The sequence below is a fragment of the Ammospiza nelsoni genome, chromosome 2 (genome assembly GCF_027579445.1).
Source record: "Ammospiza nelsoni isolate bAmmNel1 chromosome 2, bAmmNel1.pri, whole genome shotgun sequence".
Taxonomy (NCBI): Eukaryota; Metazoa; Chordata; class Aves; order Passeriformes; family Passerellidae; genus Ammospiza; species Ammospiza nelsoni.
The window spans coordinates 105,444,316-105,471,698 of record NC_080634.1 but is presented as its reverse complement, the minus strand read 5'-3'; the positions used below and the strand labels follow the sequence as shown (position 1 = coordinate 105,471,698).

Genomic DNA, 27,383 nt, shown 5'->3' with positions numbered 1-27,383 from the left:
GGATATTGTTTTGTCCTCTGTACTTTAGCTAAAGGTGTCTTGTAGTCCAGATGGATCTTTGGCCTTCACTTACCTTTTCCATCTAAACATGGATCAGATTTTCTGGTCTACATTCACCCTAATATTGGAATTAGGCCTGAAAGTTTGAGATTTGCATTTAGCGTCTTGAGTGAAACATCTACATGGGAATATTTGCATACTGCTTCATTTGAAACATAGGAATTTTCCTAACCAGGAAAAACTCACTATGCAGCACATATTTTGTAGTAATTACTAGGAACTGAGATTTCCCAGAACTTTTCAATGTGATCAAGTTAGGTTAGGGTTTGGAAGCCAAAGCTGAAAACTTCTACTAACCAGCTTCCAAACTCTGACTAAGATACTGATTGGAGCAGAGACAACTTATTAGATGTTCTAAACATTTTTTGTTTGATGCTGCAATTGTTTTTAAAAGATAAGTCTAGTGACAATAGATTCTACATGGGAATATTTGCATACTGCTTCATTTGAAACATAGGAATTTTCCTAACCAGGAAAAACTCACTATGCAGCACATATTTTGTAGTAATTACTAGGAACTGAGATTTCCCAGAACTTTTCAATGTGATCAAGTTAGGTTAGGGTTTGGAAGCCAAAGCTGAAAACTTCTACTAACCAGCTTCCAAACTCTGACTAAGATACTGATTGGAGCAGAGACAACTTATTAGATGTTCTAAACATTTTTTGTTTGATGCTGCAATTGTTTTTAAAAGATAAGTCTAGTGACAATAGATTGTATTTATTCATACAATTCATATAGGCCTTTTTTTATCCAAATACTTTAGGTTAAGTGAATTATGTAAAAAAATGTAAAAAATAAATAAAACTTAGAATTTTAAGTGAATGAATAAATGTAATCTTTTCCTCTACAAAGCAAACCATCCTCAGAAAGGAGTAATTGTGATGCTCAGTGCAATCCTCATTCTTTGAAAAACAGCATAACTTTCTTTTGTCAGCACAATGACGCAAAAAGAATATACTCTTATGCTTTTTGTACATGTGTCTGTGCAATAGTTAACTCCTGATTATTTGGGGAATTTCAATAATGTGACTGTTACATTAAATGCTCATTCAAATTCCCTGATCTTAAGAATTAGATTTGACAGCACATTAAACCAAGAGAGCACAAATATGAGAAATAAACCAAAAATGTTAACCACCAGCTTCAGTACTCATGAAAAAAAAAAAAGAAAAAATATCATATTGAATGCTGAACAAAGTTTTATTTGGAGTTTCCACTTCTTTTATGACCCATTGATGATTTTGCAATGGTGAACAAAAAGAATTTTGCAATAAAGCCATTTTTCAAGCAGATTGAAATACTGTGTGGTTCATCTACACTTGAGGGAATTTGTTAAAACATGGACAAAGTAGAGCACTGGCTGATGCATTCTGCAGATCAAGGTCCTAATCAAACTAATATCAGAACACCCTACAGAATAATATGTCACTTTTCACCTACAGCTAGCCAAGATGCCAGCAAAATAAGGATCTTAAATACTTTTCTTGCTGTGATGAATGCCATCATAACGTTCTTATTTGTTCCTTCTCTCTTGTTTCATGAACTATTTTCTTGTAGCCATGGAGGGAAAGTCGGCTCTGGCTTCTCATCTGAAGCTCTTAAACAACAATGCATTTGGCCCAGGCACTTGGTCTTGCCACAGTTATACAATTTTATCTGGAGCTCAGTCTTCCCACAGTTATACAATTTTATCTGGAGTTCTGTTAGACTATAGGGAGGCAACATTTCTTGAGTCTTTTTCTTACTAAACTGTTATTTAATGCCATGCACTGTTAAGAGTTCAGTAATGTTTTGGTCTAAAAGCAATTTCAGGTCTAAAAGCATTTCAGGAAAAATGTGAATTCTCTTATTTCACATTTAAAAGCACTTGGACTAAATCTGTGTTGTAAGGTGCTGTATAAGCACCAGATTAAGTGTTTCCATCTCAAGAAAAACAGCTCAAGTTCAAAATATCTGCTACTGATGGACCATTTTTCATCCTCACAGACAAAAAGCCTTCTTCATGCAGCCAATGAGTCATAAGCAGCACACAGAATTAGATATTGAGTTCTTATTCTCATGCACATAGACCCTGGCTATTGGTCTACTGGGACATTTTTATGGGTTTTTTTCCATTTGAAATAAGAAAACCTGCACAGAAATACTTTCCAATAGCAAGTGGTTGCTAGTGGCTTCTACACTCCCTTAAACTGGCACCTACATACATCTGTAAGCCAGTAGATAATAACAACAACAATCAAATGTAAACCTTTGGTATGTAAACGTGTTTTTAAATAAAGAGACCATAAAGCAGCATGCAAAGTAACCTATCAGAGATGCTGTGCTGTACCTTGAGGATGTAGCGGTGGGAGATTTTGTCATCAGCAGCCACATACAGACGTATGAAGACAGAGCTGCTGTATTGGCCACGCAGAGCTGCCAAGGCTTGGACCAGGCTGAACCTCCTCTCTGACCACAGCCCTTCAGGTCCAATGTTGGATTCCAGCACAGGCCAGCGGAAGGGTGAATGCTTCAGGATACTTAACAGGGGTTTCACATCGGCTTTTTCAATTTTATCTGAAATGTCAAAGTGCGACAACAATTACATTCCAGACAATTCAAGTCCAGCAGCAGCCACACAAGACAAAGATTTATTGGCACCAATTGATTTCCAGGCAAGGCAATCAAAATAGCTGAAACTCAAAGCCTCTGCTCTGCCTGTGAGCATGGCAGCATAGAAGCCCAATCCTGTTTATCTGTATTAAGAATAAGAGAAGCAAGTCAGTGCCTTTCTAAAAAGGTAAAGGCTGGAATTAGGTAAATTAAAGAAAAAAAACCACACCTTGCTTAGGAACTAGCATAGAAATTTCACTGGTTTTAGGGAAATTAGGGGGGTTATTGCTCATAGTCAAAGCTAGAGAGTCAATATCTGGGCACCAAAGCTGTAGAGCAAGCTATCTCACTTGCTGGCAGTCAGACAGGCCTTGCTGGAAGAAAACTCTGCAGAAAATAAATCCTGAAAGAGTCAGAAGGACAAAGGAGACTTCAAAGCCTTCTTTCACCTGTGCAGCTACCTTAGAGTAGTGATGTGTCCCAAATTAGTGAACATTATCTTACAGCAGCATTACAAGTTGAGGAAAAGCACTCTGCAAACATGGCTAACTTGCTTGACATGCAGATACCAAAGCTAAAGGGTCCAGGGCCGTCTATACCCAGCCCTGGGGTAATGTTTTGATTAAACAGATTTAGAGAAATGTAGAAGGTGATGAGCAACAGGCTCTTGAAAACATCACGATGAGAATTTCATCACAGGGTTCTTCTGATTTAATAACCCCAGGCACTAACCCCACAAGCCTGAGGCACAGTTTAACATCCTTTTGCAAAGAGATAAATATCTCTTCATACTTCTGACAAGTAGGGGTTTCTCTAAAACTGACTTGCGCCTGAGTGTACCTCAGTCTCAATTCACAGCTTTAAATGTGCAAAAGACCCTCAACCCCAGCTGAATCCATATCAGCAAAATCCATGCATCTGCACAGAGCTTCACAGAGCTCTGCAGAGAGACAAAAAGCCTGCCTTTATAAATGCAGGGAATGCATCTATGCCCTCCTCAAATCAATCTACTTACCCTCATTCATGCAGGATGCATAAAGGATCTTTGCCTTCTGTACAGCTTCACTGTCTCGTCTTTTGCTGATGGGTTTCTCTAACAATGCTGAAAAAAACAAGTCATTTTTTCAATACTTTGGAAGATGTAGACATTGTTTGCCTGTTTCAGCATTGGCTTTAATCATAGGATTTATTTGATTTAGTATGAGGCTCTATGTGTACTTTCTTAAGCAGTAGCATAGACATAATTGAACCTTTTTCTATCCCCAACAGAGAAGGGGTTTTTATTTATTTATTTTAAAGAGAACTGATATAAAGCCAAATGACAGATGCAGCTTTTTACTCATCCTCACAACCAGCTACCCTCAGCAACTGAGGTAACAGGCAATCGTGGGGTGGGAACCAACACACAGAGCAGGGAGTCAGAAATTTTTTCAAGCGGCTCAGCTTCTGGTACATTATGAAATCAGGACCTAATGGAGAAGATTACAGGATCCCAGGAATAAGCTGTAAATCCGCCACAATACAGCTGCAGATCCAAAGTACTGTGGATGAATGCAGAGGCAGAAGAGCTTCCAGAGATCTGTCAGCTCAGGTGCTGCACTGCACAAGCACTCCCATGGCCAGGAGAAGCAGGTAACTCTTGAGCACAGCACAGGAACAGGGCTGGCAAACTCTGTTGGACCTCGTCTGGTTTTGCAAGACCCAAGTAGGTCCTGCACAGCCTTACCTCAATGTTACTGGGTCCACTGGAAGGAGTGGCTTTACTGGCATCAAGTCCCTCCCATTATGTGCTTAGCCAGAGCTAAAAAGCCTTGAAAAATTCAAGACTCCCTTCCCGGCAGCAAAGCACCACCCCAGGCTCTGGGTTTCAATGAGCAGAGGAAGCACAGTGCAAGTGTGCAGAGAAGTGTGCCCCACACAAAAGGGGGAACAAAGAAAACAAGAGTCCCAGAGGCCTGTGAATGCAGAGAACGACTGAGGCTCCGTAACATCAGCCATGGTGAGACCAAACAGCTCCCACACAGAGCTGGATCAGGGTCAAGGCAATGTTATTCCTCTGCCAGGACTGGCTGGGGACATGCAGAGTACAGAAGGGGTGGTGGGGACATGCAGAGTACAGAAGGGGTGGTGGCACTGCCATCCACAGCAGCGCCCTCCTGCAAACAGAGGCAGGCACTCACTCTCCAGCCCTGCTCCTTCCACCCCACAATGCCTCTTCTCCAGGGAGGCAGAAGTTGGGTGTGACTGCTGGGTTCTTCAGCTGAGAACGGCCTGGGTTTGCACAGCTTCTCTCAGTATTAGGAACTCACTGCTTGAGGCAGGATCTTAAGGTATTTATTTCCCAAAATTTCCCTAGGCCCCTGAGGAACCAGCCATGCTGCACCCCTGAGCTCCCCACCTGAGCTTATGTGAGCACTCAGGGGACCATAAAGCTGACCTCACACTGTTTATTACTTTATTTTACTCAAGGAGTACCATAGTGATGAGCAATGCCACTTTTCTCTCCCTCCGACCCTTTTTCTCCTTAAACAAACAAACAAAAAACCCCACTGCCCAATTCGTTTGCTTAGACCCTTAAGAGATTATTAATGAGACCCTTAATGAGATTATTCTCTCTTAGTTATGAATAAGATTTTCCCATTAAAATACTTCTGGAGAGGATAGCTTTGGTTTCAAATCCTCAAATATTTCCCAAATAGTTAAATACAATATAATGCAAATCATCTATATATATGTTCAGTGTGTACAATTCGTAGCAGCATAATCAGACCTGCTCACATTTTCAAAATGGCATTTTGAAAGAAATGATAAATGAATCCTCCATAAAACTAAGGATGAAAATCTACCCTCCCATTAAAGCCATTACAATAATTTCTCTCTTTGCCTGTGAGCTGTACAACCATGAAATTTTGAAGCTAATAAAATCCAATGGCTAAAGCTCAAGAGAGAAACAGATTATAAGAGCCAATAAAATCAACTCTTCAGATAAAACTGCATCAAATTGTTTTAAAATCAGACCTGATGTTTACCCATCAAACCATCTCATTAATGTGACATCTACACTACCTCACTACTGCAAAGAGTGAGGTGGGGTAGATGCTGCCAGCTTGCAGCAAAATTCTTTTATGAAGACAATTCTCGGTTCTGATAACATAAAATCCAGTGATCAAATATGAAAGACTCAATAAGATGCTTGAATCCTGTGGACACTGAAATAGGGGGTGCGATCCATGGATGGTCTTTAGGCTACGGAGATTTCCCAGCCTTAACCTCAATTTTTCAGAAAGATTTAGAAGCACAAAACTGAAGCACTGCTCACATCCATGTATTAACTAGTGGATGTGAGCAGTGCACATCCACTAGTTATGTGGATATAATATAAAATTACATTAACTAGTATAAAATCCAAACACAAATTTAGAAATTTGCTTCTTATTTAGCTCACAATACATATGGATTTTACATGTCCTTTATTATTTAAATTCTTAAAGATGAACAGCAAGAAAAGGCAAGAACAGCAAGAAAAGGCAAGAAGCTCAGCACACTGAACAAAGATATATGTAATCAATTAGTCTGTCTAGAGGTTGCTTATTCATGGAAAGAAAGTCACTACTGTGATTGAAATCAATGTAGGCCCATCAAGCTCTCTTTAAATTAGCAATATTGGGTGCTGTGAGCAGCCTGGCCACAGCTGCAGGCTCTGACAAACCCACCAACAGAGCAAATCTGTTTGTGTGGGTCGATGCCTGCTGCTCTCTACAGGGCAGCAGCTCAGTCTGCTCTCGCAGGGCTCTGCAAGCTGAGCAAACCTGCTCCAGGGCCATCCCACACACCCTGAGCAGTGCTTCACCTCCTGACACGCGACATGGATTTCATCTGCAGCAAGGGAAATGCCAGCCAGTGACACACAGACAGCAAATTCAGCCCCACTGAAAAAATTCACCTGAACTACACTTGTCTAGGAGAATTGTCTTTCTACTTTGGGAAATTGAAATAGCTTCAGATATTTTCTGTTTTGACACCAAAATATAACCAAAACCTATGTTGTTTTTCAAGGGATAGGAAGAGAAAGACCACCAAAGATCAGTTAATGCTGTGCATCATAAGAGACCACAGATTTGCTGTTTGGTTTTTTACTTTGTCTTTCCAAGCTCCAGCTCTCATGCCTCACTAAGGAATTGTGTGTATTCATACAAATCCACTGAGCAATTCAGTCTGATAGGCTTTCTTTAAGCACAGTTTCCTTAAACTTTGACCTAGTTAGGGAGATCAGGGCTACCAACATTTTGACTAAAACAGCTCACTTAGCACTGAGAAAGACACTGAGCTTCTTCTTAGAGCTGTTTTGCTTGCTTGCTTGCTGTTTTCTTGTTTTAAACTAAAAATTATAATTTCTTAAAGTAATCTTCCATTTTAGGACACTATTCTTTTTACCTTTAAAGAAGAATTATTAGGAATAAATAGTTTTGATCAGATTAGGAAATACACATCACTCCAACAAAATCTGCAGAGGTTAAAAAGAAACTACAATCTAAGCTGATTTCCAGGCATCTGAAAAAGCACCGAATTGTTATTAACATCAACCAAAATTTAACAATTTTCTGCTGCTCCTGAGTTATACTGCTAGCCTGCCTGCAAAGCAGAATATCATAACCAGAAATCACAAAGTGAACTAGCATAGCTTAAACCAGCTGAATGTACACTTTGGATCCCATTTCCTTAGCCAAATATCAAGTATATGTTTGAATAGCTTTTTTAGCAAAACAGTTCTTTTTCAGTTACATCTTTCACTTTCTTCACTTCTAAATTATTTCCAAAGTCATTTTCTTTGGGATAAAAAGAAGTTCTTTGCCTCTATCACTGACCTCAGCACCTCATTGTTCATGTTTCCATATGCACAGGATGCCCAAATGCAAGATTTATGTTTTCCTTCACATAAAACTTAGTTATGGCAAGTGTCGACACCTATTAGCAATTGCACTCCACAGTGCTGTAATAACATAACTCATGGCATTAAGCAGCTACCACTTGCACAGTCAGAATCTGGCTAAAGGTGTTCACAATATCCTAAATTTCCTGAGATTGCAAATGGCTTCATCATTCACCTTCTTGTATATAGGAGATGAGCATGTAGAAGTTCCCATTTCAGTCAAGGTTCTTGAACTTCTGTCGCCCCAGGTCAGGCAGGTTTGCATCACTGCACTCCCTGACTCTCTTATGAAACACAAACTCTCAGCCTCACCAGCAAAAACCACTCCATAGCTGGGAGTGCTCTTCATTTGTCTGAACTGGAGATGCTCAGATACACAGCCAAGGGAAAAAAGGCACAGCTGAGGGTGGGGAGCTGGGAAGGAAGGAAGGGAGTTTATATTGAGTTGCCTTCACACAGTTCTTTTCCAGGGCAAGAGTGCTAAAAAAGGCCAGCTTCCTGTGGTTCACTACCCTTGAGTAAATAGCAATCATCTGCTGTTAAAAGTGAGAGCAAGGCACATTACAAAGTAAGCTTTGCATGTGTGTTTATTTAGCTGCATACTATTCTAAAGCTGCTAAGGATAGTCTTGTGGCTAAGTGTTACCTTTAATCTCACTTTCCATTTCCAGCCCTTGTTGATTTTCCAGCCCACTGTCTTGCACAGCTTCACTTTGGTTTTCTACCATCATATTTTATTTATGGCACCAAGAAATCCCATACCTTTCCTTCTTCTGACTTGGACTGCATGAAAAAGGATGGAAAAGCCAGATTTGCAGAGATAAGAAACATGCACACCATTCATTCAGATTAGAAATATTGATTCAATTTATCAGTGTCCTGATCAGATTGTATGCTGATACATACTTACCCTATCAGACCATTTCCTATATATATTGTTGAGTTGAAATCCTGAGAAATACTGTGTTATCCATGAGGTTTATTTCCTATTCTAGTGAGAAAAAATACAAGTTTTCTCTGCACTTTACAACCCTAAATATTGAGAAATATCCAATTGGTAAAGATAGCATTTTGCCATTAGTTTTTGTCCTTATCCTTTTACAAACATTTGCTCTGTGTGGAAAATGCAAGTTCAAGTGTTTGCATAGTGATATCTGGCAATGATCTGAAATATATTATAATGTTTTGTATCTTGAAGAAAAAGAACTCCATGTGCAAACATCCCCCAGGGAATATGCTTGGACTAAAAAAAACCCAAAAATTATACAAGAACCCCAAGGGACATCCCATTTCCTGGAAAGTTGTAACCCTGGAGGACTCAAAAGCTAGAAGCAGACAAATAATGCAGTGTGAACTCCCAGGGCAATTCTAGAACAGACAGGAGTCTTGGATTGCAAAACCAGAGAAGTATCAAAATGGGGAGATGATCTTAGTGTGTACACAGGCTGGTGAGACAGACTGGAACACAGCCTGCCCTTTGGCTGTCTGAATTTTAAAAACAATGTTGGACAGTTGGACAGAGGGCAGAAAAATATCAAAACAATTGGGTTTTTTCTTTGGAGGGTGTGGCTTGAGAAATAGAAGGGAGGGACAAAAAAGGCATGCAGTGAGGGAACGTGATTTTTCTCACAAGAGATGTGAAAGGGTGATGGGAACACAATATCAAAACACCTTTAGAAAATGCTTGGTGCTAGAGAGGTCTTTAGAAGTCTATGGCAAAAAGGCACAAAGAAAGGCAATGGTTGAACAATCAAGACAAATTCATCAGTGACACTGATTAACCACTGGAACTAGCAACCAGAGGAGATAGTGACTTCTCTGCCCCTTAATATCTTAAAGACTTCATGCTTTTTTGGGAGATAAACTTTACCCCAAAGTCAATTATGTTTTATCCCAGTGCAAGCTACTGAGCTGCATTACATGGGTAATGTAATTGTCTGTGACACAAAAAGGGTCACAGGAAATAATCTGGTGGTTACTGCTGCCATTGCACTCTATACATGTAGGATACAGATCTCAAAGCACTCTTAGGCATGGCAGAGCAAGGAGACACAGCCATTATCCATTGCTGCAGATAAAGAAAGTGAGCCACAGACTGCTCCTTATCTAACTAATGTCAGCCTCCTAGTGATTGGAACAGTGCTCCTTTATGAGCATAAGGCTTGCTGAACTTGATCCACACACTCAAAGAGCTTGATCCTTTGGAGACAGTGAATGCCCCTCAGCCCTTTTAATTTCAGAGACAGTGGGAGCTGCTTGGCATTGCCCAGATGATGCTCAGTACTAAACTGAAAGCAGCTTGTAAGGCATTCTTTTGGGATCAAGCAGCCCAAGGCCCTGCACATTTAGCAGGTTTATTTGTAAATACCCAATGACAGATAATTTCTCTTTCAACACTTGAGCAATTAAGACTCTGCTAGTCACCCTGCCCTCACGGTGCTCTACAGCTATAAGAGCTGAGTTTCTTAACTGATGAGAAGAATAATTAAAAGAGCTGTTCCCATCTCCAGCTATCAGTGATAACCTTTGTTTCCCCTCTAAATTAGCACTGCTATGTGCTCCCTCTGTGAAAAAACAAAACCCAAGTTATCTTTTGGAAAATTGCAGATGGCCCACTGATGACAACAACAGGTTATTTTAAGGATGTTCTGTGAGGAATTACCTCTGAAATGTAGAGAAAAAACTTCTTGAACACTGGTTGGAGTTTAGCAATCAAACTAAACACACAACACGTGTACAGAATGTCATTCCTTGAGGTCCCTGAACTATAAGATAATTATGATTAATCTAGCCCTCTATAAAAATGTCTAACTCTTAATTCCCATATTTTCTTCATGCTTAAGCGGTATGGCAAAAGAGTTCCTGCAAAGTAACCTCTAAAACCAAGTATCCACCTGCAAGTGTGCCACTGGGGATGTTTATCCCTCCAACTGCAGCATGAAGGCATCACCCCTCTTCGAACTCTCAGCACTCTGGATTTCAGAAGTCGAGATCAGGATGGTTCACAGAGCAGAGATTTGGCCAAGATGCCAAAGGGCACACAAAGAACTTTGATACCACACTGCTATTACAGACATCACAGCTAGACAAATGTACAGTCTGTAGCAACATGAGCTTGCACGTTTCAAGAGTGATCATTTCAGAATGGTTTGGGGCCAGCTGACATTCATTTAGAGTATCTGGTTTCCAGATCCTCCTTCTCAAAGTCCAAAGTGAAGGAGAGCTGGCAGTGGTAAGTATCATTGTTCCTACAAGGGGCACAATGTTCTACCCCAAAATAAAAGCACTGGCCACAGCACATAGAATTATACACAAGACTGCTGAGATCTTTTGACCAACAGTCACATTTCTGTCTTGATACATGAAAATAAGATTTAATTAGACTGCAACATTCCAGGCTACAAAATAGTCAAAGAAGAAAATCTGATACATATATTTTTATTCTCATTAGTTTGGAAAAGGGACTTATAGCTGGAATGGGGTCTTGAGGGGAGAGTGAAGAATATTATATTTATATATATGTATGTATGTATGTTCTAAATGGAAGTGATAGACTTAATTGATATTTCAAGCTGAACACATTTCTTGGGAACAAGAAAAGTATCATCAAGCCAAGACTATTCTTAGAGTTAAATCTGTTTCTTCAGAGCACTCTTCTGAAAAAGACATGGACATCTGCTGTAGGACACAACATTTAATGTTTCAGTACAACTTTATCCATCTTAGCTGGTTAATAGCACAGGTCAAACTCCCACTTGAATGCACCTACCCAGCTTCAATTTCAGAATTGCTGTGCATCTGAAAGCCTTGGAAGAAGAGCAAAGCAAGATCTTGCCTGCCTGGAAAATACCACAGAGACAAATCTCAGTGGAGGTGCAGATGACTGCTCACAGTTCTTGTCTGACACCAGTGCAACCCAACCTCAAATGCATCATTTCAAGGCCTCGTTAAAGTCCTCAATGCCTTAAAAACACAAGTTCTGCTGACAATGTCTCCTGATAAGTGACTTAAGTACTCAAAATCACTTCTTTCCTCTAGTAGCAATTGATGGCAATATTTGGTTTCTGAGGTTTCCCTAAAATATGAGCTAATATAAATTTATTTCCTTTTTTGTAAACTACTGATTCTGCTAATTGCTCTGCATTGCTTCTTTCTAGTTCACATATTTTGTGTACAGTCTGACATGTGAAGTCTGGAGTCCTTTCCCCCACCAGACACTTTATCAGAAGTGAACTGCAAATAATTGGTTTTCAATAAAAATTTGTTTCCAAAAGTCCAAAATATTAAAATACACAGTCTAAAGATAAAATTTTTACTCACTCACAAATAAACAAGCATGAAAAGTGATGAAAAAATTTCTCACCACCATAAATAAATTAAATAATTGCTAAATTGTTACTGACATTAAGCCTTTTCTTCCTTTTCTCTGTGCGTTGGTGGCTGTAAAGAATTCTCAGTTTCAGAGCACAGGAAGAGAAGTATCCAAGCCTAATGCAGTACAAAGTATATTTCCTTGCATTTTATAAATACCTGTTTTGAGTTTTTGATTAATTATAGTCCATATTTCTGTACTGTTTGCTAAATATATATATGGGAGAACAAACTAGCATCAAAGGCTTGCAAAAAAATCTTTCTCCATATGGTTACAACTACCCTTGCCTAATTAAAGCCTTTTGCTTTGAGTGTCTAAAATAAAATAAGATAGCAAATCAATACACCTTTCTGGTGCTTTTAAAAGAGTTTTTAAATTTTTCCAAAGCACACCTTATTTCCACTTTCATGTCTTTTGCATTCCCTTCTTAACCAGCCTTCCACTACTTTCTTACATTTCTACTCTCAGTTCCCCATTGTTAATAATCAGATCACCAGAACCAGAATCATCTTACTGGTGTGCATAAGTGATTGAAATAATCAGTCAATGCAAATTTAATAATGGCAAACCCCTTGTTCACAGAGAAATATGAAACAATGCAGAGCACTAGCCTCCTCTCAGATTGTCCACACCTGCTGTATTGTATATTCCCACTTTGGAAGGCAGAACCACCCAGGATGTCAATGGACGGGGCCATTAGTCACTTTTGAAAGGCCTTGTGTTGGCTCACAGGCCTCAGATATGCCTTAGATATTAAATATAAAAGTTTCCCTATTATTAAACCAGTAACTAGTTTGTTTTTGTTTTCTTCTTTAATAAATCTACCAGTGTTTTCTGCAGTTCCATAAGTTCATTCCTCAGAATGGCCCCTGTGGAGGTAATGCCTTAATCTCGGTCTGCCTTGCTCTGATAAACTGTGTCTCCCTCCTCCCCTTGGTTTTATTTTGTGAGCTGAGGGGAGAGGATGGCTTGGTGGTTGGTTGGTGGGGGGAATTTAGTTTCTTTGCTATTTTTTTCATTTTTTTGGTTTTTAGGGAGTTGGTTAGGGTTTTTTTTTCGGTTTGGGGTTTTATTTTGTTGGTTTTTCTTAAAGGTATTTAATCATGATCAAGACACCAGTTATCAATTCAGGAAACTATCTTTTTTATTTGATGCAATTACTGTCCATCAGCCAATTCTTGATGGCAGCATTCATCTCATCATGGATGGAGCAGTGACTCTTGAAAAATAACAGCCCCTCATAATTAATTTTTATGATATTCCAATGGAACATTTAAATCATTATGAATTAATTTTGCACTCATGAGGATGTAATTATTATGAATATGTATTTCCACAGGAATTCATGACAATCTCATAATTAATCGATTCATATAGGTTCTAGTTCCCAAGGAACATAAACCAAGTAGAACAAAAAAATATTTCCAAATACGAATTTCATTAAAGGATTCTCTATTTAGACAAATAAACCCAACTAATGTACTGACATTCTAGGGATCCCCCGCACCCCCTGAAAAGAAATTCCCCCACAAATTCTTTCCTTGAATATCCATTTTAGCAATATGGAAGTTCTCATGGAAATAGCATTCACACAGCTGTGCTTACATAAATGCTTCCTAATGCTGCTCAGTGCCCTAACACACAGCACATTTCCCAAACAGAAATGTTGTTTGTTTACAGTTTCAGTATTTGGTAAATTCTCTGAGTTTGTATATCAAAAGATAAGCCCATCATGTGAGTTCCTCCAAAAGTCAACATAAATGTACACAAACTGTGACCAAACAAAATATTGTTTTATAAGGAAGTGAGACCCTCTATTCATAAATTAAATTTCAAGAATAAATCTTACTCATTTGAGTAGAATTGCCCTCTTTCCTGCCCTGCCCTTCTGGCCTCCTAGTATTATGCTTTAGGGGATAACACATGTCACTGTAGTGTTAGGCAAAAGACTTTAAAACACATTTACACCAGAAGATTGCAAATTTCCCAATCATTACAATATAGGTGGAGCTCCGTACTAAATGGCAGCATTACATTTACTTCATTACAATAATACTTTCAACATGTACTTGTGGAAATTTTTTGGTCAAAAAGGAGAATCATATGTCATGGATTGCTGGGCCTTCCAAGGCATCAGTCCTGATTCTGTAAAATTGCCCACCCAAACATAGCCATTAAAAATTTTGAAATTCAGTATCTGCAAGTATGAGTGGCACATATCATACAAACCCCAGGTTCACTGTAAATTTAAGGGAAATATGTGCCATATGTGGAACAGCAGCGAGCAGGATGCCCTGCTCTGGTTCTAGCTGAGGGCTCAGAGGAGGATGCCATTCTTGTCTCCAAACCAGGCAGCTGCTGTGGGAATCCTGCGGCTCAGTCACTGTGCTGCCTTTAAACCTCATTTAGGAACCAAAATTGTCTCCTCTCTGTACTCATGGTTTCCCAAAAATCACCCATTACAAACAATTTTCATTCTGAGCAGCCACAAAGCCTGGAAAAAGTCCTGGCTTCTCCACTTTTGACTTAGGTACTTACCAAAAAGCTACTAACTTCTTGCCTGGAGAGATTAACCTGACTTGTGCCACTTATGTTTTCTCTTACATTTTCTTACAAATAAGCCACTATAGTAAAGATTTGGACCACCGAATAAGTGTCTGTACCATTGAAAAGAGATCCATTTATTGCAGAAAAGACCAAGCAAAACAGCATGAAGTGCTATTGATTTTTTCTGCCTTCTTGTTATTCAAGAGCAGTTAGCCAGCAATATATTGGAGGCAAAACCATAAATATCCTCTTTTATTTTAATTGCTACTGGTATTCTTTCTCATACTTGGGACAGCGCTCAAAAAGCTCAAATAACTTTGAAGGAAACAAATTAAAAGAGACAGGTCAGCTAATGGAAACCTGGGGAGGAGTGTCAGCAGCTGCATTACAGATTTCATGGGACACATCCAGACTATCCCAGTGGTCTCAGCTGAGCATCAATTGAATGGTGAGAGACCCAGCCCTAAAGGAGCCCCATGGCACAGGGCCTCTGTGCATGACAGCAACCACTCAACAGCAAAAACAACTGCTCAACACCAACTCCTGGGACCAGTCTGAAAGGATATCCTATAGTCAAACAGCATAAATTTCCAAAGATATATTTTTACTTACCAGTTTTACTTATAAACAATTTCTTTTCCAAAGGAAATCATTGCAGATTATCTTGGGAAAAGCTGCCTACGCTGCCAAGATATTTTGTTTGCTGTCTGTCTCATGTTCTTTAGAAACCCACACACCATATTCTCCTAAAAGGCCTCCATTTCTTTCTGTTTACCACACTGGAAATTCCTCATTTTAAACTGACTGACATTCAGAAAACAGCCACACTACAAAGCTTAGCACAGCAAATCAGCCTGAAGTAGGTGTCTCACTGGACCAGGAACAGTATGGAGTCTCAATTTGTAAACTGGTTTCCACAGTCATAAATTAAATTGAAAAGATCTGGAAGATATATTCACAAATTATTCACATAATTTAAATCAGCTCCTTTGCAGTGCTGAGATTTAGGAATGTTTGTGGAGTTTGTTTTGTTGTTTATATTTTAATTTATTGCTTCCTGCACGGTCACTCCCAGAAAGAAAAAAATAAGCCAGCTGTATACCATTGTACTTCAGAGAAAGGAAAAGAAGCTTCTGGGTTCACCACCAACATTCACCACAGGTAATAAGCACTGAATTATGTGCCTCAGACCTCCAGCTCTGAACTGTTCACAAAAAGCCACTTGCTTTTCAGTGACAAGACAAAAGCCCTCCTAAAACCTTAATGGAGGTCATCAAATCAAGATGGAAAAGTTCATCAGGAACACAAATAGCTTTGGAGGAAATATTATGGTATTTGGAAAACATTTAGTAACTCCTAGAGTTACTGCTATCTTGCCCTGACATGAGGCTGGAGCTGTTGCAGTTTGAGATTGCTTCTGTTCATACAACACAGGCCACAGCCAAATGATTCTTTCCATTTTGGAGAACTCCAAGAACTTCCTCATCAGAGGCGTCTTGGGCACCAGGAGTGTTAGCTCTTTAGTGAGGTACTTTTTAACAAGTGGTGTAGCTGAAAAGGAAAGGCTGGCTCCAGCCAGGAATGGTTATGGGGAAGTAGTCATATATCAGTCCTCTCCAGAAAAGTTCTATAAGGAATAGTTCTATAAGCAATTTTAACCTAAATATTACATGTCCCTTACCTAGGTTTGGATTATAACCCAAACCACAGGCCTCTGCTTTTGAGGTATTTTTGGCTCTACGATTATCTCCTTTACATTCCTCCATGACGCCTGAAATCCTGCTGAAGGTCACATCCAAGGAAAGACCTACCACTACTTTCTCCAGGCTGGAACTTTATTTATTTTGTATAGTCAGGAGATCAAAGCAAGTTACACATGTGGTTTGTGGATTCCTCTGAGCGCAGAAAAATAAACCCAAGTACCCTCAAACAACATATGGAAAAGAAATTAAAGAGGATATGATGATATGATTTTAGCTTGAATGCATCTTAAGACAGACAGAGAAACCCATGGGAGCATCATATACATATACATATTCCTACCCCACTATAAACCCAAATCTTAAAAAAACCCTACTTTTAACTATCACATTACGGTTTGGATATCTAGAAGAACCCCAAAATTAATATTTTTAATCCTGATCTTTTAATCAACCAGAGATATGCAGACAAAAAAATCTACCACCCAGTAGTCCTTAGCTATTTTGGATTGACCTACTACCATTTCCTCTTTAGAATTCCCTATTAAGGCACCAAAAACCTTCACTGATACAGAAAACGTTCTACCCTTTTTGAAGCTGACACCTGAAAAACTGTTTGCTCTTGTGAGTCTCAAAAAAGCGCCAAGAACACACCAAAAAAAAAAAAAAACACAAAAAGAGAAAACTAAACAAAACTGAAAATTGCAAACACACACTAAAAGAAACAAAAAACAAACAAAACAAAACCACCAAACAAAGAAACCACAAACAAACAAAAACACCCAAAAGAAATAGAAAAAAAACGCTTTGTTCTCAAGCCCACTAACACCTAATGCAGGGCTCAGTACATTACATTACACAGCCACAACTACCTTTCATTGGTAAGACAAAATTAATTTTTACACTTGCTACTCATTATCTACTGGAAGATCTTCTTCTGTAGCAATTGCTCCCGAACAAAAAAAAAAAGTTTCCAGAATACTGAAGATACACTTGTGCAATATGTGTTACAGGTCTTTGCCCAAAATCCCTTTTCTCTGGAACAGGAGTAGTCTCAGGAACATTCAGGGACCAAAAACAGATTAGATGTCTAAATAGTTTCTTTTAACTAACATAATTTTTTAATATATAGCCTGAATAAATGTCTCCATCTCTATCATACCATCAAAGAAAATCAAAAATTAAAAATGTGTCTTTCTGCCAAGCCATGTTTTCATTTTAAGATTAATAGTTTTCTTTAATATGACAAATATTTCAGAGCATAGAACTTGCATAATGACCAGGTCTTTAAATACTGAGGTTTTTTTAATCTACTGAATGTCAAACAGGTATATTTACCATGTGGTACAAAGTTCTGCTAAGAGTTCTTGAGAAAGGAGAGATTAAATTTGCTTCCAAGGTCTATTCAGCCCTATAACTGTTTCTCTGTGCAGAAGTTCTTCCTCTTGTTAAAACTGCTAGCAAGGTTGTGGTCATACACAAATTAATAACTCAGTGTTGAGCTAATATATTGAGATAATGCAAGAGAAAACACAAATATACCTAGAGGCTGAAGTTATGCATATTATTTCAGCTGCCAATGCCTTCTATTTTCCTTTTTATTAATTACAAATAATATATTTTGGAAAGTTTATGAAGTTAAAAGTTAAGGAAGAAATGGGAAGTTTTATTTTAAAAACACTCCTGTACACCAACCAGCATTTCACATATTTTTGTCCCTGTCTGTGCCAAGGGCCTCTTATTAAATAAATCTGTATAAACTCCCTTTATCTGATATAGAGTTTTCATTAAGCAAATGCTTAATGAAAACTTGGATGCTTCTTTCTTTGTCTTGCATTTTTTCTAGCTATGTACTAGCAACTTCTAAAGGAACTGCAGAAAGAAAACCAAATAAAAATCTGGCTTAGCATGATGTCCTTGATTAGGACATGCAAAAAGAGGAAATTAAGGATGACAGTGACAGCTTGCTACTCTATATTCAATTAAGACTGGCCTCTTTGTGGCTATGGTTCATGCAGGACGTGCACTTATCTAATATAGCCCAATTCTGGCAGCAGAACAATTAGAATGCAAAGAATAACTTAAAATAGGCTCTGGCAACATTATTTTTCCTTTCCTTGTGACATCTTCAGCAGACTTTAAACAAAAGTCTTGAGGTCATGTACTGTGCTGAAAACCAAAACTCATATTCTGAACCCAAATGCAGCTTTTAATATACTTAATGATGTGAAAATTGGATACAATAAGACTGCAGAAAGCAATTGGAGAAGAGCTTTGGTGCCTACACAAAACAAAGAAAAACAAATGCTGTATTTAATCATGAAATTCTAAAACTGGCCTCTGTTCTGTGGTGAGCTCAAGCAGGATTCTTATGTCAATTATGTACTCAAGGTGGGCAAAGCTCAAGCACACCACCAACAATATTAAATCTTGCATGTCTCCCTTTTTCTGAATGACTCACTTCTAGCCAAGACTGTAAGAATCTGGCAAGATTTTCCTACCTAACAATAATCATCACCCTTTCCCCCCAGCTGGCCTGCAGGGCTTCCTGCCGAGGTAGCCACACTGCAGAGTATAGCCTAAAGTCAAATCACATGCAGATTAAAATACCTTTCTTCCTACACATTTCCACCCTGGAGCTATTTTTTCCTCCAGAAACACATTCTTAAGCAACTTTCTGTTTCACTGATGATAGCTCAGGTACTTCAGCAGCAGCCTGAATGGCAGAGGGAAGGAAACCCAATACCCAAACAACCTCCATCTCCGGAAGCCTGAGAATTGCCTCTGCTGAGGGCTAGCTGTACTGGAAAATATCACCCTGGTTTGGCTTTATTGCATTCTTTCCTGCTGTTGGTCACTGTTAGAGACAGCCTGCTGCCCTGGACTGATGATTGATTTTGGGACATTCTTAATTGCATGTGCTAAGCTCCTACACTCCGGTCTAACCATCTACTTCAAGGGGGAAAGATTTAAATCCCCTTGTCTTTGCCTTTTGTTTTATAATCAATATAATTTCATCCATCCATTCTTAACTTGTAGAATTACCAGAATTCCCAGCAATTCTATTCTTCCTCCCAAATTCTGTTTATGTTAAATTCATTATCTCTCAATGTAATTTTCAATTTTAAAAAAAGAAAAATATACTTAAAAGAGAACATCAAGTCAGGCGGTTGGGTGTTTTCCAGTGATGAGAACTGTGGAGATTTTTGGTCCTCTCAAACTCAGCCAATTAGCAAGTTACAGTGACAAGCCAACCAAGTACTTTTAGAAATTATCTATTTACCCTTTAGTTTGAGGTCCACTTTGTGTCGCAGCCAGGGATAAACACCATAGTTGGACATATCTTCAGGAATGGGGTTATTATCTATCCAGCCATCACATGCAAATCGATAGAAGTTCTCACATGGATCTACAGATTGATTTATCTTGCTCAGGATGCTAGCAGCTGTAAAAAAAATACCACATAGATTTTGTGGAACACTTTTTTATAAATAGAGAATTAGGCAGGGCTACAGTCCAGAAATTATGATTAATGAGAAACAAACAAACAAAAAAGACAAAATATCTGCAATGAATCTTCTTGAGAGACATAGAGCAATGATGACTGAACTTAGCACTACATGAACATGAGCTGCTGGAGCCAGGCACTTGAAGACAGGCTCTCCATTGTTGTCATGATAGAATTAATTGCCTGAGGAATTTAGTAGTATACATATTAAGTAGATTGTGATTAGCATTTCAGTAACCATGCAGTGTTTACCTCTAGCTGAATACTGCACAAGAAAACAAATCAAATTCTGATCTACCATTCATTGAAAAAGATTGTCAGCATTTTCAGCTCCATTTTGTGACTGCTTCCTTACCAGTTACTATTGTCAGTGAAAGAGAGGTGGTAAGAGAGAGATCAGTCTGACAAGTCCAAGACTCAGTAGCTTTTCAATACACAATCATAAAACCATAGAATAGTTTGGCTCAGAAGGAACCCTTAAATGTCACCTACTCCAACCTTCTAAAAAAGTAGGGACATCATCAACTAAACCAAGTTGCTCAGTCCCATCCAATCTGACCTTGAACACCTCCAGAATGGGGCATTCACAACTTCTATGAGTGATTTGTGCCAGTGTTTCACCATCCTCACCATAAAAATTTTCTTCCAGATAACTAGTCTGAATCTACCCTCTTTTTATATAAAATCATATAAAATGTGTGCCAGATCTGGTACAAAAGCATCTCTCTGCTTAACAATACCCTTGCTAGTTTTCTGATAACTGGAGAGGAAGCAACAAAATCTCCTGAAGGTCTAGTCACTCAAAGTCACTCAACATTTTTTTTCCTATTAAAAAAAAGAAAATAACCCCTCTGGGAAACTTTGAGTCAACCTAGTTAGACTAGTAGAATTAGACCAAATTAAAATGTGAATTTTAATTGTACAAAATAAACAAAACAGAAGCAACTTGAGGACTGACTTTCTAAAAAGTTTGGGATTGTCGTTCTTTCTCCCTCATTAACTGAGCTTTCTGAGTAAAATGTATAATGGGAAAAAAACTAAATGGTACAAATATCTCATTAACATACTATAATCATGATATAATTGAGAAGATAAAATTGCTGCTTACCAGCTTCAATGCATTCTGCAGTCAAACAGTACTGTTGCTTCGGATGAAACTTTATAAGACCTTGGCTAACTGCAAAATAGAAAACCATAATGAGATCATTTGCAATGAATTTTGACAGCTGCAGCCAAATGTTGTGTACTCAATCATTCCAATATCAGTGCAGCCTCTGGTCCCAGTGCCTCTCTGACTGCACTGATTTAGAGCACTTAGAATGTATATTAAGTAAATATTTAGAATATATATTATGTAAATACTGCAGTTTGTACAAATAACTTCCCCCTCCTAGTGCTGCTTTCTGCTTGCCCCTCTTTGCTCACAGGCAGCACAGAGCAAGGGCTGTCTGTGCACAGTGCCTGGAGCAGCATCACTTCAGCCCTACTCCCTGACAGTGAGCACCACCACATACAAACAATTCACATTGTTATCATCCTCCAGAGCTTGGAAATACAGGAGAACAGGATGGCTAGGCTCAGAAGGGACCTTAAAGACCCTCTAATTCCAATGCTCTGCCATGGGCAGAGGCCTTGCACAGGACCAGGCTGCACCTTCCATGGTTGGAAATGCACCACGGGGCAGCCTCCCCACCCTCTGCAGCGCTTCCAGAGCTCCCCTGAGCTGTGCTGCCCACACTGCCCTGCAGCAGCACTGCCCTGCCCAGCACAACCCAGCACCTACAGGACCCTCCCAGGGTCTCCTCATTCCAGCCTGGAACAGAGCAGACTGCAATGGGCACAAGGATAGCTGTGCTTTATAGGGCACAACCCAGGTTCTGTCTGAATTGTCTTGTAAGTTTTGTAATTGCATTTGCTTCCCAAAGCCTTGCTGAGAAGAGCTATGAAATTGTCAGTTAATTTCGCTCATCTTTTAAATACATGTATTACAACTGCCACTGAAATTTAAGCACAGGAATTGCTAATTTCAGACACTGCTCTCAGGCAGCAAATATGCAGATAATTAATACTTGCGTTTAGGAAGGGAGAATCCCAAGGGATAGGTGAAATAGCTCTCACTAGATGTGCTCAGTAGGCATAAAGAAATGTCTCATTATACCCATTATCTTAATAACAGTCCATGACAAAAACAAAAAAAGCAAATAACACTGAACGAAAAAACACAACAATGGAATATATTATGGTACCATAGCTTTAACAGTGTTGATAGTTCTAAAGCAATTTCTGCTGTAATTATATGTTGTTTTAAAGTGATAGAAAAATTTGAAATTTCATTTCAGCCCAGGAAAATTTTTTTGCAAAATGTCCTAAAGCTAGAATTGAATAAAAAGCTCTTTCCTCTCTTCCAGTCTCACAGTTTTAATGGCAATTAATAGCAGAAATGGCTGGATTTCAATCCAAGTTTCTCAAAAAATGGAAATGTAAAACTATTTCTGGACAGCTTTTCCGCAGCTTTCATTGGTTTAGTGAAACACAACACCTCAAACACCTCTGTCAATTAGCCAAGAAATACACAAGATTTTGAGGCATGCAAAGGTTGTAATTGGAATATTGAAAACCAGGAGAAAATAGAGAAGTGGAGATCTCCAGAATATGATTTTGAGCCACTACAAAGATGAACTACAAATAATAGATACTGTCCCTTTTAATTAAGTGCTGCACTCCTCCCAACTCACCTTTTTCCCTGATTACAATTTAGTCCTTTAGAATCCATCCAGGTCTTGAATGCTTGCTAGACTTTTTTCTCAACAAAGCAGAGAAAGGAGGGAAAAGCCCAGACATAATTTCATGCTTAATCTGAGGCAGCCCTTGTGCTTTTGATACTTCTAAACAAATACAAAATACCATTTCAATGGGACACCTACAATTTTATAATTAGAATAAATTTTTGGTAGTAACATTTCCATTTTAAATAACAGCTAATTTTGACAGAAAAAACTTTGCACAGTTTTTTTCTCTTGCCTTTATTGTTAAGATAACTAATCACAACATTATTACTTAAGAGTCATGGTTATAACCCTCAGCATCCTAGCTTCCTCCTTGATAAGCCTGTTTCCAGATTGTTAAGCAAATGCACTCCACAACTGAGTTTAAAAAAATAAATCTATAAGGGAAAAGGAAAATAATATAAATGTACAGATGGAAATAATGTGAATGTTCCACCAAGTCTGTAGAAGAGGCTTTCAAATTGAGATTCAAAGCTGCCTGACTTCTCACCCAAGGACACTGGAGAGCAATCTGGTTCCTCCAAGGAGGGGGTGGCGCCTGTCCTGTCACAGGACTCCCACCAGAGTGCCACGGGCAGGACCCCAGCAATGCTCCCCACTGGAGTCACAGAGAGATCACAGCCAGCACGAGCAAGGAACAGTAAATAACAATATCTGATTCTCCCACATCTTCCTTAGACTTGTAGGAACTATGAGAAGAAGAGAGCAGGAGAAAGCTACATTTCACTCCTCAGGCTGGAAAATTAATTTCAGGTGTATCAGAAACAATAAGTTTTGCAGACTAAATGAAAATTGAAGAAAAAAGAACATCTTGAGGCGCCTGAAGTGTTTAATATGGACAGAAAGAATGATGTCCATTTCTACAGTTAAATAAAACATTAAAAAAAAAAATTAGCTCAAACTTACAAACAAAACCATGTCACAATGAAGTGTGGAAACATCTAATTGAAAAAATGTTAAACCACAACAATTTAACTTTTTTCCCTTGGTTCTTTAGGTTGAAAATTTCAGACCATTTCCAAAGAAATCCTAAAAGCATTTTGGCTGTCCCAAGGCCAGCATTTTTATTTTCTTAGCAGTTATGCCAATGAAAATTTTGATATTGAATTGCTGCCTACAGAACATGCCACAGGCACACTTGGAAAACTGTCTGCAAGAATCAATATATTTGCCTGAATTTTCACACCTGGCTATGGATAAAGCAGTTCTATCTCTGAGAAGCTGTGGTGGTTGCTCTAAGCAACAAACAAACAAATCTAGTGAAGGTAAAAAGAAATAAGGTCTCTCCATTATTACTCCCTGGTGTTTATACTGCATTTTTTAAGGGAAAAACTTTTTCTTTTATCTAGAAATTAGAAGATTCAAACTCACTCATGGTTATAAAAAGTTTACTCGAATGGGATCACTGACACAGGAGTTGTTTTCCTGCAAATGTGGCAGAAATTGCTCAAGAGCAAAAGAGCTCTAACCAAGAGTGAGCCTGTTGATTTAAATATTCTATGAAAAACCTGACATTGTTTTGTGACTGCAAACAAAGCAGACCTTTCAAACAAGATCATAAAGGATTGGATGAAAGAAAAAGATACACTTAGAGGCCAGATTTCCACCAATCTGGGGAAATCTGTGTTGGTCTAAAGAAACAAAAAGTTGGGCAGAATTACTCCAAAAGAGGATCCAACTCTGCAAAGTTCTTACAGGATAAAACACAGTTTCCTCTTTGCTTGGAGTTTCTGGGCATATTTATACTTCTACACATAATTTCAAAAGTGTACGCATATGCTTTCAAGTTATGCTAACAAAACCAATCTACAGTTAATTCCAAATCTGGGAGACGAAAAACTATTTCCTTCTTAGTTGCATCTAGTTACAGCTTATATATCTAACAAAAATATTTCAATTTCATCCTAGATGCACTTTTTATGACTTTTGTAAAGGCAACTTTGCAATTCATCATAGAAGAACAGAAAGATCTAAAATATGTGCACACATATGCACTACTGAAGATTTCTACAGGGGTTTTAGTCAAGCCCTAAATGAAAACCAAATGAAGGAAAACTCTAAAAGATTCCATAAAATGCACGCACTACACAGATTCATTTTCAGGAAACAGAGAATATTATTCCACATCAGTCACAACCACTGAATCCGTAACCAGCATAATCTCACCTGCTTCTCTCTGTCCTGTGGAAGAACCCAAGTCTGGTCAGAACACATTCAACTGAGTATCCAAATTTAAATTCGGCATTCAAAATGTTACATGAGTTCCCATTGCATCCCCCAGCTCTAGCATTCCCACAACAAGAACTCCTTTACTGACACATATCCCCTCCAGGATAAATATAAAAAGAGGGGAAAGAAAAATATATTTACATTTTCACCGAAAGACGTTGCGAGACACAAACAGGGGCACCCAGCAGGCAGGCTGGAGGTTGTGCTCAGGTTAGTGTCAAGGCTTTCACTTACCCAAGAAAAGAGCGGTGCCAAGCACGACAGTGCCGCTCACAAAGACACCGAGGGCGATCCGAGTGGCTTTGCTGCCTGCTCCCCTGGCCTCAGAGACTGTCTCTCCTTCCATCAGGACAGCTTGGGAGGTGCTTGCTCTCTCAGAAGTCTGGTTTTCCCCTGCTGCTGTGTCAGTGTTTAAAATGTTCACAAACTGTGCCCATGTGCTCTCCTCCTCCTCCTCTTCTCTCCTATTTAAAACTCCAGGTTTCTGTCATGAACCATTTCCTAGGCACTTCCTGCTCTCTGCCTCTCAAAGCAAAATCACATGGAAAATAGTGGCTGTGTCCTATGTTGTGCTCTGCCCAGGAGGAGGAAAGGCAAGCAGTGGCCACAGTTAGTGCAGCCCTTGCTGCCTGTAGGAGCCAAGTGCTCAGCAGTCCCCCTTATCAGGGGTTCCCAACACGAGCATTTCACAACGTCGCTGAACAGATGTTTTAACTATTCAAAGGGCTGCACACCCTCTCCAATCAAAGCAGGATTGCTGACAACTTCTACAAACACAAGTCTGATGGAAGGTTTTTTTTTTTTCCCCTTGCACTTATTTAAAAAGACTAATTATCTGCTGACTAAAGTTTTCTCCTTTCAAACCATTGCTGCTGCATCATTTGGCTTCAGAAGAGGTACCCACTCAGCAGACAAATCCCTTTTTAAAGCTTCCTAAGAACTCTTAGAATATCATGTAGCATTTTATTTCGGGAATTTGGTATGTGACACTGTGTGCCAAAAATCACAGTCAAGCAGCACAAAGCAATAATCAGCCAACCTACGGAAAAGTTCTGCTTTAAAAGCTAGATCTGTTTTTTTCTAGGCAAGATATTTCAGTGCTTGCTGGTACACAACACATTTTAAGAGATGATCCTATGCTTCCAAGTCAAGTACTACTATAAGCTTAGTGGAAAAGTATCTATTTGGCACTTGAAGATGGTAGGGGATTAAAAAAATATCTTTTTTATATAGATTTCTCAGTGGAGTAAACTTGGAGTCCCCTCAATTTAGCAAACATTCTCCATTCATCAAGTAAAAAAATAGCCATTTCAGGGCGAATTCTCTGAGCTGAGTGTGACATTCAGCCCTTTGAGGAGCTCTTGCTTTCTCACACTGGACTCTCACACTAAACGTAAGGATGCAGGGAGAGGCAGCACCATGCTCATGTTCTCAACAGTTTATGTTACTGAGTTACTTACTTTCATGAGGACTAAAAAGTCCTTATCTCAGCCCCCAACCATCCTGATAATAAGTTGCACAAGTAGAGAGAGAAGAAAGACATACACGTGTCACAAAATGTGTGTAATGGCAGTTATCAGCCTGGAGACTGAAACCTTTTTCCATGTGAGTACCTGCACACAAGTTGTCCTGTATGTCATATCAACCTAAAGGGAAAGCCCACTCTACCTAGAAGAAGACTTAGAGTTTGAAGGTCCTGAAATCCAAACTTCTCTTCCCCCTCTACTGCCTTGTTGGTGCCCTGCAAACAAAATGCCCTGTCCCTCTTCACCAGGAAGTTCCAAGAGGGCATTCCCTGCTTGATGCAGAACAGGAAAAAGACATTTGCTCCTTTTCACCTGCCTATTGTCCCACATATAACCCATATTTTAACATCCATCAGCTGAGGCAAGAGAGGGAAATGATGCTGCTGAACCAGGAGGACCACATGTCTCCCACCATAGAAATTCCCAGTCATGTGTGAATGACTCCATGGGTGTGAGCAGATATCTGGTTATAAAAAATACTCAGCACAAGACTGTTACCAGCACAGGTCTGGGAAGGTATTTGTGTGACATTGGTGCAATTTAGTCCCCATATCAGAAATCACTATGATCTCAAAGGGGCTGCCAAAAGGGCAGGGTTTTTACAGAAAATGCATGGACACCATGTGATCTCAACACCTAATCCACTGTATCCATGACCTGAACACTGAGTAAACCTCAGAAGGACCTTTTGACAACTATTTGCTGTTGGTTACCTGACCTGCTGTTGCTTTTTCTACTGAACCCCAACACTACAAATACTGAGATATTAGACCTATTCATATCGTCAGCTTTATGTCCCCCCAACCAACACTGAATTATCATATGCTTACTCAATTCCCCCAGAATTTTTAAATTTCATTTTCTTCCCCTTTGAGAAGTACTTGTATGTACTGACCATCATGCTCTTTCAGTGTTTCACTAGCAGGATTTCGCTTTCATCAATTGTTGCACATAGGTAACGCCTTATAAAATAAGGGCCTTGTAAAAATCATGGCTCAGGCCTGATACTTCAGCTAAATAGGAGGGAACTATGGGAGAGTGACTCATCTGGAATAGGGATGAAGAGATGTGAGAGATGTGCTGCGTGACGGCTGCATTGTCCACATCATGCTGTTTAGTGGTTGGCTGACTTG

General features: G+C 39.1%; 1 protein-coding gene across 1 annotated transcript in view; it reads right to left on the bottom strand.

Annotated features, from left to right (window-relative positions):
* PHEX (phosphate regulating endopeptidase X-linked) overlaps positions 1–25,450 on the bottom strand; it is a 98,694-nt gene extending 73,244 nt beyond the window's left edge. The window contains exons 1-5 of the mRNA XM_059466715.1: positions 24,959–25,450; positions 20,818–20,886; positions 19,485–19,646; positions 3,669–3,755; positions 2,391–2,617 (exon numbers count right to left, since the gene is read on the bottom strand). Coding sequence (XP_059322698.1) covers positions 2,391–2,617; positions 3,669–3,755; positions 19,485–19,646; positions 20,818–20,886; positions 24,959–25,070 — 657 coding nt within the window. The 5' untranslated portion in view covers positions 25,071–25,450. The remainder of the gene's footprint in view (positions 1–2,390; positions 2,618–3,668; positions 3,756–19,484; positions 19,647–20,817; positions 20,887–24,958) is intronic.
* Between the last annotated feature and the right edge of the window lie 1,933 nt (positions 25,451–27,383).